Source organism: Lygodium microphyllum, chromosome 24, assembly GCF_053477565.2.
Source record: "Lygodium microphyllum isolate KBCC chromosome 24, Lygodium_microphyllum_v1.1.10, whole genome shotgun sequence".
Classification (NCBI taxonomy): domain Eukaryota; kingdom Viridiplantae; phylum Streptophyta; class Polypodiopsida; order Schizaeales; family Lygodiaceae; genus Lygodium; species Lygodium microphyllum.
The window spans coordinates 126,874,465-126,887,007 of NC_141158.1; the positions used below are offsets into that span (position 1 = coordinate 126,874,465).

The 12,543-nt window shown below is 41.1% G+C and overlaps 1 protein-coding gene across 4 annotated transcripts in view; it reads right to left on the minus strand.

The window, feature by feature from the left end:
• LOC148015627 (uncharacterized) overlaps positions 1-12,543 on the minus strand; it is a 214,619-nt gene that overhangs the window by 158,539 nt on the left and 43,537 nt on the right. For 3 of the 4 annotated variants that reach the window (XM_087665363.1, XM_087665362.1, XM_087665365.1), the window contains exons 2-4: positions 10,675-10,809; positions 10,366-10,513; positions 10,210-10,274 (exon numbers count right to left, since the gene is read on the minus strand). In XM_087665363.1, the coding sequence (XP_087521489.1) occupies positions 10,210-10,274; positions 10,366-10,513; positions 10,675-10,809 (348 nt within the window). The remainder of the gene's footprint in view (positions 1-10,209; positions 10,275-10,365; positions 10,514-10,674; positions 10,810-12,543) is intronic. The other variant, XM_087665364.1, reaches the window with a different exon arrangement.

Below are 12,543 nucleotides of genomic sequence, written 5' to 3' on the forward strand. Positions count from 1 at the left end.
GAAGGTTTGGATTCTGCATATGCTATATGGACTAGACTGTGAGTGAGTTTAACTCCATTTTCAGCCAGCTGGTTGCCCTGAAGTTCTTGATTGATAAAGAATTTAAGGCTACGTTCTTGCTTTGCATTCTTCCAAAGAGTTGGGATACATTTAGAACTACTATGAGCAATTCTAATGCGATCCTTTTGTATGCTGATGTAGAGAGTGCTCTACTCATGGAAGAAATGAATTGGCAAAACAATGCATCCAATAAGTCTTCTAGTGCTTTGCATACAAGGGGCAGATCATAGCAGAAAGGCAAATCTAATAGCAAGGGACGCAGTAAATCACGTGGCAAAGATGTTGAATGCCATCATTGTAGCAAGAAGCTTCACTTTAAACGCAATTGCTACAAATGGAAAAAAGAGAAAGGAAAGGGCAAGAAGACACATGATAGCAAGAAAGAGAAGAAAGAGGATCAACCTAAGAAGAGCAGTGTTAAAATTGAAGAAGTAAATATAGTCACTCATGACAGTGACAGTGAAAATGACGTACTCTTGGTCTCTTCACACTTTGGTGCACATACTTTACTTGCAGATACAGATGATGACATGCACACCTGGATTCTCGATTCAGGTGCTTCCTTTCATGTCATCCCTCATTGTAAGCGGTTCTCTATCTATACAAGGGGTTGACATGGTGTTGTCCATCTTGGAGACAACTATGCATGTGACATTGCAAGTATTGGCAGTGTATAGTTACAGTTTCAGCATGGTTCTATTTTCACACTTCAACATGTACGGCATGTACCTGAGCTCAAAAAGAGCTTGATTAGCACAGGGCAACTAGATGATGATGGATTTCATACCACCTTTGGTAATGGCTTGTAAGGGATCTAGAGTGATTGCCAGAGGTTGTAAAAGTGATACCTTGTATCCTCTCCATGTATCTAGTGTGAGTAATCATGTTGTTGCCGTGACCAAGCAGCCAAGTGTTTCTTTGTGGCATGGCTAGTTGGGACACATGAGTCAAACAGGAATAAAAGTGCTTTGTCGTTTGGGTTACATGCCTTGTCTTCGTTATGCTGATTTTGAGCATTGTGATCATTGTATTTATGGAAAACATGCACAGATGTCTCATAAAAAGTCTCTTTCGTTGAAATCTTCTCCTCTAGAGTTAGTACATTCCGACATATGTCAAATGCTAAGATTATCTTTAGGGGAAAAGAAATATTTTGTCACCTTTGTCAATGATGCTACACGGAAGGTATGGGTTTATCCTATTCGTAGCAAGGATGAAGTGCTTGACAAGTTTAAAATTTTCTTGACATTGGTTGGCATTTGTTGTTGGCTTTACGGATGCAAACTATGTTGGTCATGCGGATTGCAGAAAGTCCACTTCTGGATATGTGTTTACATTCACAGGAGGAGCAGTCTCTTGAATCTCCCAGGCTACAAAAGTGTGTTGCATTGTCTACTACAAAGGCAGAGTATGTGGCTGCCACTAAGGCATGCAAGGAGGCTTTATGACTTTCACATCTGGTGGGAGAGCTTGGCATTACAAAGTTACATGTTCTCCATTGTGATAGTCTAAGTGCTATCATGCTAGCACGGAATCTCGTCTTTCATGCGAAGGCGAAGCACATACATATGAAGTACCACTTCATTAGAGATGTACTTGATAGCAAGAGCATTGAGCTTGTCAAAGTGCATACAGTTGATAATCCTACACACCTTCTCACGAAGGGTCTTCCAGCAAAGCGGTTTGCTCATTGCCGACAGATGATGGGAATTGGATACATATATGTATTTCAACTTTGTACATACCTAGACTTAGCTGATTCTTTTCTCCTCTTAAGGCACATTGCCTTTAGGTGGGAAGTTGTTGGGAATAAAGGCCCTCGTGCCTTTTAATGTGCTCAGGTATGAACACACCCTTAGCACTTATACTTACACATATATATCTATCTAAAAACCTAAAGTGGTACACTCGTCATTGTACCCAAAAATCGTGCACACTCTCTACTCTGCTCTCTCTCACTCTCTGTCTTGTTGTTGCCAACGAACATTGACTATCTCGATCTTCGTGCCTCCCGATCACTACAAAATGTGACATGCATATCACACTTTGCTAAAAATAAAATGACAACAAATTCTTCTTTATCTCTGGCACATATATAATGCATCTTGTAGACAGAGAGTAGAGCCATCAATGGCTTTCAAGAAAAACGTCCCAATACCTCTAACAAGGTAAGATGCATTGTTGGCACATTGCATAGATTTTCCAATAGAAGCTACAATAACAAAGGAAAACAAATCCCTGCAGGATATAATGTGCTTAAAAGCACCATTGTCAAAGAACCAAGAGCTAGCATCCTCAATAGAGCTGAATGCTCTATCATCCCAAGAAAAATCATAATTGCAATTGTAAAAATAGTAGTCACAATCAACAACAAAAGACGCGAACTCTATAGCAGTAGAAGCTGCATCAGAAACAAACCTCTCTGACTCCTTCTCCTTGGCAATGCCCTTCTTACATTCCGTGATATAGTGACGTGGCTTTTTACAATAATGGCACTTATTTTTCTTGGCTTGCATGCCCCTTGCTTCTTGTTGCTCTATGAAGTACTTGAACTTCCAAAACTCTGCAGAGCATTTCTAGACCAACTACCCTTGCCCTTCTATCTCGCCATAAAAGCCTATTCAGAGGCTACAACATCCACCCCGTTGTTCTTTCTTGTTTACTTTTCTTCAAGGAGGAAACTAACCAATTGAAGAAAGGTAAGTGGCTGCAGAGAAATTCTCATGGTGAGATTCAAGGTCATGTGAAAGGTCAAATAAGAGTGTGGCAAGGAATTCCAAGTAGTAGAGATCATCTGTGCATCAGAATAATACTCATCTACATTCATTAACTACTCACGCAAATCCTGAATTTTGTTAAGATGATCCTGCATGGCATCACCTTCATCCATCTTCGCATTCTCAAGCTTCTTTTTCAAGAAAGAGATACGTGACTCATTTTTTCCAATAAACATTTGCTTAAGTGTGGGCTATGCTTCTCTTGAAGAAGCAAGGGATCAAATATACGGGCTTATGGACCACTGAACTACCAATGCAATCAATGACAATGCTTAAGCATCCCGTATGTCCCAAGTCTTTTGTGTAGCTGATCTTTGGGGAAATGGCTGCACTGGAATTGGCCTTTGACCACATCATCCTTGGGGAGGGTTTACTAGAGCCACAACTTTAGGACGGACTTTCTTCACCATTAACATACTCTCAAAGATTGCTTGCAATCAGTACATTCTTCATCATGAAAGACCAAAGAGAATAGTTATTGCCATCCAATCTATCCTCTTTGGAAACATAGGTGAATACATCACTCTATCCTTGATTGGCCATGATAAATATCATTGTTTCAAAAAAAACACAAGAGCAAGAACCAAAGCTGGAACAACCTGAAAATCTGCAAATTTCCAGAAATTACAGCATACACCAAGCTGTAATTAGCAAAACTGTGTCACACTTGATCACAACTGTCCAATACACACACTGTCTAATGCACAAACAGTGCTCAACAGCACAACAAATGCAAAAGCCCCAAAATTTTGATGTCCAAAATGCACAATTTTAGTCTATTTCAGATTGAATCTTCAGTACATGTGCCAATGTCCTCTAAACAACCAAATTATCTAACTCAAATCCCAAGAATCTGCAATTTGTATGCTCGAAAGCACGTCCAAGTCTAGAGGTGCACTCCTCTGGCAAAAGCACCTCTTTTGATTCAGATTTCTAAATAAAAAACAAATAAATGGCTCCTTTTACCTTCAATGTTGGCGGCCTGGTGGGGCAGGAGGATGCTAACGTTCTAGAGGAGTGAGAGGATACTAGTGGGCCTGGCGGCAGGAGTGGTGGCACTGACTAGGAGGCAAGTGAGCCTGTAGGAGCAGGCGGCGATGCAGAGCAAGGGGCAAGCGGCACAGGTTGCAAGAGCAGGTGGCAGTGTAAGAATAGAGAGCAGACAGTATTGAGCTAAAAATGCATTAGTTTCACTTAAACAGTCCCAAAACATGCTTAATTAAGGAAGAAACCTTATTTAAAAAGAAATGTGTTCCTAGAGAGTATCTGTATCCCATAAGCACAAACCCACTTGGGAGGGCCCAAACTTTCTATAGATAGGTATGCTGCCCTCCATTCAGCCCTAGTCTCGTTTATGCAAGTTTCAGGTGTTTTCAGCTTACTGCCCACACCCCTTCGCGGAAGACATCGCAGTCCAAGCTGTCCATTGCAGTCTTCACTCATCTGGCACCTATTTCCAGCCCTCCACCATCAGTTTGCTGTTGTTTCCAACCAGGCGACTACTGCTATCGGACATCTAGCTGTCGTAAAGCTTGCCACATCAACATACTACTACATTTGCAAGCCCCAGGTGCCGCCCTACAAATTCTCTCTCTCCTCCAACTATCGCCATCATCTCCACAACCTATCGCTAGTAGTTTTCTCTCTCCTACAGCCTGTGCTTGCTGTTTTCTCTCTCCTGCAGCCCGCATTCACTGTTTTCTCTCTCCTCACCTACGTTTTTTAGTCTTTCTCTCTCCTACACTATTGTCTACATTAAATCCAACCTTCCTTGGCTGCATTTGTTGGTGTTCGACATCCAGAGGCTGTCTTGCTGCAATTCAAGATCCGTTCGGAGTATGACACACTCTCCAGCTCATTACCCCTGCCCTGATCCTTGAGATACAGGAGTTCGAGGTACACTATTCATTCATTGCATAGTGTGTTTACTGCATGAGCATTGAATATTCAATAGTCATATCATTTCATTCATTCTATGTGTTCATTGTCTTTGAGTTACCCTAACCCTAATTGTGTTCTTCTATCAATTTGTGCTTTGTCGTACGGTGTATTTGTGTTTTTGTATTAGGCTATTTTCTTCACAGGCGGCGCTGGGCACAACACAGAAGGCCGCAATAGCAACATTGGAAGCACTAGCCAATTGCTGGCAGCACTGGCGCTACAAGCTGCTGCTATAGGAGGAGGCTGCCGGTGGCGTAGGCAGCTGAGCTGAAACTGGTAGCAACAATACTGGCAGACCTGGCAACATGTAGGTTGGCGACTGCAGTCGAGGTAGGAGCTACAGCTAGACATGTATGGAGCTAACGAGCTTGGGGCCAACAAAGCCTGAGCTCTAATACCAAATGTAAGATCGAAGATGGAAGCTCTCAACTGAGAGTACACAATAGATAGTAGAGAGTGTGAGAGTGAAGACTCAGCACAATACACCCAATGCAATTCCCAAGTGTGTAAGTTAAAGTACAAAGTACAACCCTTAGATCTTAGAGTTGTTAAGGTGCATTTACACCCGAAAGGTGTAAAGTACAGTAAGTGATTGTGTAACATCAACACGCAAAATAGAAAATAATGTAGCACGGGAAAAAACCTCTCGTAAGGAGAGTAAAAAGTGTCCCAATGGCCTATTGCGAATCACTGACACTCCTCTATGAGCGTAAGCTTGAGTCAAACCCAACAATATGCAATCAGCTACTCAAAGTGACGAACTATTTGGACCACACTAATCAACAGTAGTGGCAATAGGGCAGCCTGCACGAGTGAGAAAACGGCACATGACAACTGGAAAATGCAAACTAGGCAGCTCCAAAAGATAGATAGTAGGGTGAAAAACCTATGTGTGATGCAAGCGGCTGCAATATGATCAAAACACAGCCTCCTACTACCTTTTTAGATTTGTGACTGATTGGATGCAAATGTCAGCTGCCCATGTGATCCTGCATAGTGCAAACCCAGCCTGGGATGGCTGGCAACAGCTGCAAACTATTCCAAACTGGTTAGAAAGATAGAGTCTACGACAAACGCAGCATGCACAGGTGTCAAGGCAAGTTGCTTGGAGCTGAGTGATGGCTGGCTGCACCACAAACTGAGGTATATGCCAGTGGAGGCGTGTAGACAGCAATGGATGAATGTGCCAGCTAGTGGATAATCTGCAAAATAAGATTGAGCAAGTGGCTAGGCTGCCTCTCTATTTGTAGATGTGAATCCTTCCAAAAGCTTGGGTGCTTACTAATGGGACACAGAAACTTTGGTATAAATTGAGTTTTGGAGCTCTTTTGAAAGAGCTAATGCAAGTCTTGTTGGTAATTCACCTTGTGTATTTGGTAGTTGACCTTTTTTTGCTTAATAGGGCCAATTTTGTAACTTTAGTGCCCTAAGTGAGTTGCTTACCAGGTGAACTTGCTCTTGTACTACATAACCTATACACTTGTCCATTGCAAGCCCACTATCAAATCCTTCATTGCCAATGCAATGGTCACCATGCCAAGAGCTAGGGGTACCAAAATTAAAGTTTCATCTTAATTTAAAAACTTCATGAAGTTTAGTGAATCATTACATTCATTTCTCATTTTACTGACACTTTATCAGCAGGTTTTAAATGTCTCAATGCATCTTGCACCAATTCTAGCTATGATAGCACTAGATATGAAATAGTCTCCACGTCAACAAGTCCCTCTCAACTATGAATTCTGAATTCTGGGCAACCAATCATTCAGACTGTAATGCCCCTTCAAAATTCTGTGGGGAAATCGTTTAGAACGGGGTAGAAGAGGAAGGATTATGGAAGGAGAAATTGTCTGTGCAAAAGATGACATATCAGTCCTAAAGACCCGTGATGAAGAGAGAGGGAAAATAATGTCAATCGCTTGGGAGGTGAGATTTTGGGCGAGTAAAGCTAAGACATGATGAGCTGGTCTGTGATTGCTTTAGCAAATGTAGCGCTCATAGGGCCACAGGTGACTTTAGGCACCTGACTCTGATATCATGCAAGGAAACACTAAGGTATGCAGAGAAAATTTTGTGTAGGCCAACTCACAAGTAAAAAGGAAGCCAAAATAATAGGGTGAGAGAGAAGTAAAAAAAACTAACTCTAAGAACAACTGATATTATGAATGAATCAAGTACAATCAATAAGCTCAATGAAGCAGAAAGTTGTATAGTAGCCAATGTATTGGAGAGCAGGCTGAGGGATGCTTAGCAGAGTGTCAACCTCCAAATGGATCACAAACATAGCATATCACAGTCTATTGATGCCAAAAGTGAAGGCTGAAATAGAGAGGATGAGGGAATGCAACAATGACTGCAAAGCCAGCAGTCCTTCAGAGGTAAGAGGCCGGAAACAGCAGTTTTGAAAGTAGCCCACCACAAACAAGAGCAGAGGGTAGACTGCCGAACACAAAGTGTCAAGGACTGATGGACAGGACAGCTTTTGGTGAAGTCTGCAGCAAATGCAGCTATAGGGCTGCAGCAACAACAGACTGAAGATAACGACATGCTGGTAATGAAGTCGACCTGCTGGAGAAGACAAGACAGGCTGGCGGAGGTGCCACCAGGCCAAAGGTGGATCTAGATGTATTGCTCTCTTGCCTTTCAAGAGGCTCTCCCTATGGTGTTAAACCTTGAGCAAGAACAATCCTATGAACTTCTAGTCCTCATACTCCTTGATGCTACATAATGGCCCAAAACCCTCTTAAAATTGGTAGTGATATGTCCCTTTGATCTCATATTAGATAGTGCAATGACATATGAAATATTCCATTGACTTTATCTCACATATTGGTAGATCCAATCCTTTAAAATGATACTCTGATATCACCCCTATCTTAGTCCATAGCTCATGTGAAGAAGTACGAATCTAATCGGTGGTGCATTGAAGACTATGTGAGAGGTGTGTTCACAGATGATGGTGGCACCCGTCTCGGATGGGGGTAATGTTAACCCCAAGTCGAGATGGTAGAAAATGGCAGAAAATGAAGGAAAAAGCGGAAAAGCATGGAAGAAGAGCAAAGATACGTAGGTGACCTCTAAAAGCTAAGCCGAGACCAAAGGCACAATTTTAAATGAAAGGCATCTCATAGGCAGCCCAAAACAGGGCAACCCCCTATCATTACATTTTATGCTCATGCTACATGGTCATTTGATGCCCAATTGGTGCCTACATGTCTGGGAATGTATGCCTATGAGTTGGCACTTGATTTGAGCTTGGTCTGAGCATTATTTTACTCAGTTTTTGGCTGCTATTTGCTGTTGAAAACTTCAACATTGCAACTATTTATGCTACAGTTGGGTTATGCCTATTGGTCACACGGGGTGCTCCCGGCTACTCGATATGATGTCATGATGTATTTGGACTATGCCACATGCCTTGTTTATGCTCAGAATGCTTTTGAGCTGAGATTAGAGCTCGATTTGGGTTTGACTTCACTTCTTTGGAGCTGGCATTTCATCTATGACATGGTTTATGCCTAGGCTACCCAGTAGGAGTTATGATGTCTTGGTGAATGCTTTATGCTTTGGCTGTGGGGATGGCAGTTGTTTGAGCTCGTCTCAACATTCATTTGAGTATTCCCTTAAGCAGTTGGACATTGGCTTGGATTTTTCCGCTATGACTTAGCTTTTTCCGTTACAACCTTGGATGCTATATGGGATTTGTTGCCATCAAAAGCCCAAAATATTGCTTCTAAATTGAACCTCATAGCTCCATAATCTTCAAATCTTACCAATATTGAAGAGCCTTGTTGTAGGTAAAATGCTTAATATTAAAAAAGTAAAACCCCTCTGCCTTGAAGCAATTCTTGGTGAAGGATTAGTGGTCCCTATTGTTCATACTTGATCATAGAATATTGATGCTCAAGAGGTGAATTATTTAGTCAAATATTGACTTGAATAAAGATGATGAAGGATGTACTTACCAGCAAGATGGCAAAGACATCAGCTGAAGGTGGTGATAGGCAGCTGATAGCCAAAATGCTATGTTCACACTGACCTCTTTTATAGAGCCTTTTGCCCTAAAGTCAGTCTCACGTCTTGTGTTTTAATAAACATGATCACACACTGACCCCCGTTATAGAGCCTTTTGCCCTAAAGTCAGTCTTGTGTCTCATGCTTTAACAAACAATTGATTTAAAATAATGTTCTGGGGCTGCTCAAGAACCAATAAAGTTAGACAATAAAACTAGAGGAAATTAAGGGCTAAATATGTCGCTTAACGTGCAGTAGATGGGTTGGCAGCAAAGGAAACAAGACCAGGATAGGTACACGTGGATAATGCAGCAGCCAAGCCACAGCAGGTTGCCCAGCACTGGTTCAAATATATTCTTTCTTCATCCATTGCATGTTTGAACTTGTACTCTCCCATCTCCTTGAGAATGTGTTATACTCATGCAACGACAGGTTTGCTACTTTGTGCTCTGTATCTTCCCATCCTGTGGAAGTGCACAAATCCCCAGGCTCTCAGACGTAAGCTGTCCTTGCATTGATTTCAGATTTCTGTTTCAGTATTCACCCTCCCATCTGCATTCCAAAATTTGATTCACTACCTATGTTCTGAGAATGAGCTCGATCCCACCATTACATAGTAAATTTGCTAAAGCAGACCTTAACCACTCACTCTTAACCGTAATCATAGTTGCCAAGATACCCATTTCATAAGGTTAGGAAACTAGGTTCATACCTGGGCATTTCATAAACGTATGAACAAGTATTTGAAACTTTCAAAAAAAAGAGTTTTTGAACTTTTGTTATTAACATTTACCATGGATTCATTTGTTGTTGACATGGATTGCTATTAGTTGTTGGTTGACATGGATTATTATTAATTGTTGGTATTGATTGCAAGGACCTTCTTTGAGTTGTTGTCCATCTATGCTTCTTCTATAATTGGAGTCAATGTTGGTCATGGATAATGGATCATGATGCATATAAATGTTGATGTTATGTTGAATGTTCATTTGTATAGTATAGAAATCGTGAATCATCATTTGTACACTATAGAAACCATGATTGATCATCAATCTGTGTCAGCTGCATCACACGAATCAGATTCTATATGTATATGAAGTTATATAGCTTATCCATTTCATACCTCACATTTCAGAAACCCTAGCAACTATATCCATAATTGCAAAAACTAAAATTCAATCAGGATGAACTCTACAGCTGAGACTCCAACTAAGCCAAATAAACTGGTGACTTTGTTTAGTTTAAAGTAGCTTCCTTAATCCATGCTGACAGCCAGAATATGACAAACATCAACAATGACAACTGCTTCTTTCTTCAGGTATTCAAGGTTGTCAAAGGTCATACTTGGCAAAAATAATTAGACATTTTGTGGTTTTAAGCAAGAAACCTCTACAGCATACATCAACTTTGCCCTTACTTTTTGTTTCTCAGATTTCAGTCGCTTACTCTCTCTATTCACCTCCTCAACCATCTTATGGTCTCCTGGAAAAAAAACAACCCACAGCTCCATTAGCTACTTGAACAATCAAATGAATACAAGCTTGGAAACAGGATGAGGTAAGAGAGTACATACTTTGTATTTGCAGTTTTGCAGTTGCCAAATCTGCCCTTTCTTTTTCCAACATTTCCTTCAAATTGCTAATTTCAGCTAATGCCTTAGTATGAGCATCCTTCAGTGATGCATAAGCAACATTATTTCCGGAAATTCTTGTTAGCAAGTCCTGCCAAAAAGACAGAAGATATGCCTCACAAAAATGAACAGCTTCAGAAGTTAAAACGCATTAACTATGTTCAGCCAATTGTATCTGATAATTGTTAAAAAAAGGCCAGATTTTTTCGACTAGTCTTTTTCAGAACTTGGCAATCAAGAAGAGATGAGAACCTTTTCTCTCGCCTCAAACTTTCTGTTCTGAACTTGGAGCTCTTTGACTTTTGAAGCAAAGCCATTAAGCATATCCCCCGGTGACTTTATATCATTTTCCTTTCCATTTGGATGCAGTGCAGTGCCATCCCACAGCTAATTGGAAGCAGGTAACAAGGAAGCCAAGGGTAAGCTACAACTTTCGATAAGTATTTGCTGAATATGTCATAGCATTATTATTAACACCAAGCAAAGAGCACTAATCTCAAATTTCCCATTCTTAAAAACAAGAAAAAGTTCAGGACTTTTGTTTTTGGAAAGACAGATATATTCACAGGAATGCGTCGTTGAGAATTAGATAATCTGTTTTTATCCTTGAAAGCCTGCTTGAATTGAAATGGTGAGTATCAAATGGAGTTCCTAGGATACGTGCTCTATGAATAACTTTTCATGCATCATTACAAGGAGCTGCAATGTGTCATATTTAAAGAGTATAACGACAAAACTTGGGCAGCTTTGTTGTCAGCTAGCTCTTTCCATGAGGTCATGATGACTGAGTAACTTTTCATCCATCACTACAAGGAACTGCAGTCTATTATTTTGAAAGAGTATAACAACAGATTTTCTGCAGCTTTGCTGTCAATTAGCTCTTTTCATGAGGCCACAATGGCTAAGTAAATACAGAGCTACTCTTGTGGCCTACCTAAAGAAAACTGTGACTATTGCACAAATACAAAAGTAACCAGCAGGGCAAATATTATGTCCCTAGGCATCCGGATGGGCACTAGTAGCATTGGTCAAAGTGGACATGAAGTGACTTAGTTTGAATGCACTAAGGGCACCTCACGGTAGGGGCATCCGAGTCCTATAAATAGGACTCAAGGCCCTATTGTGCACATTCATTGTGTGATCACCACTCTTGGAGTCTTGGCCCATTGGCCAACACATCCATATACTTGGACGGTGTGGGCTGGTGGTATGGGACGCCAACCCTTGGGATGTGGTCGTGAACTAGAGTGCTACTAGCTCCTAGGCTCGGGGTGAGCCCAATTTGTCTCTATGGCTAGAAGCTGAGTTTGATGTCCAGTCCCTTTCATTGTGACTATGGCTTGTGTTATGTTTGTGAAGAAATTGCTAGCGTTTGCACTAGGGAAACACACACAGTACGACCATGACAAAACCACAAAGTCACAAACAATAACATGCAAAACTCAAACCCTAAAAGCAAAAAGGAAGACTCAAAACTCAAAACACAAAAACATGAACACAAACAAAGAACGAACACAAACAAAGAGAGAAGGAGAACTTTTAAGTGAATGAATCAAAGGAGTAAATGAATGTAAGAGTATATAGAATGCTCACGGGCAAAGCAATACATGGTCGGAGTGTGACGTCCATCAAAGACGGATCCAGAGTGCTATAACCACTAATCGGAGATGAGAGAGTGCTAAATAATGAAGGGCAGCAAGCTAGTCACCAAAACACAGCAATTGAAGACTGCAATTTGGTAAACAGAGCAATGTACCACCAAAGAAGGCTCAAAACTAATCACTCGAGGTAGAGAACTATCAAGCAATAACAAGAGAGGTGTTTATGATGTAGGTGGCCTGCCAGACAGCAAAAACACAGGTAGAGATGGCAACAATCTATCACCTGGCACCAAATGCTAAAAACACAAGCTGATCTAGTGCTATGATAACGTAACACATGGAGACCTCCAAAAAACAAGGCGATGACTAGAAAAATGCCGCCTATGACTGGATGGTAATGGGCTACATTCGATGATGGCCGAACAACAGATGGAAGGTGGCTGATGGTTGAAACAGGGTTGTCACATCTGATGGTGTCCGATTAGTGAAATCAAATACTAGAACAGTACTAATCGGACTA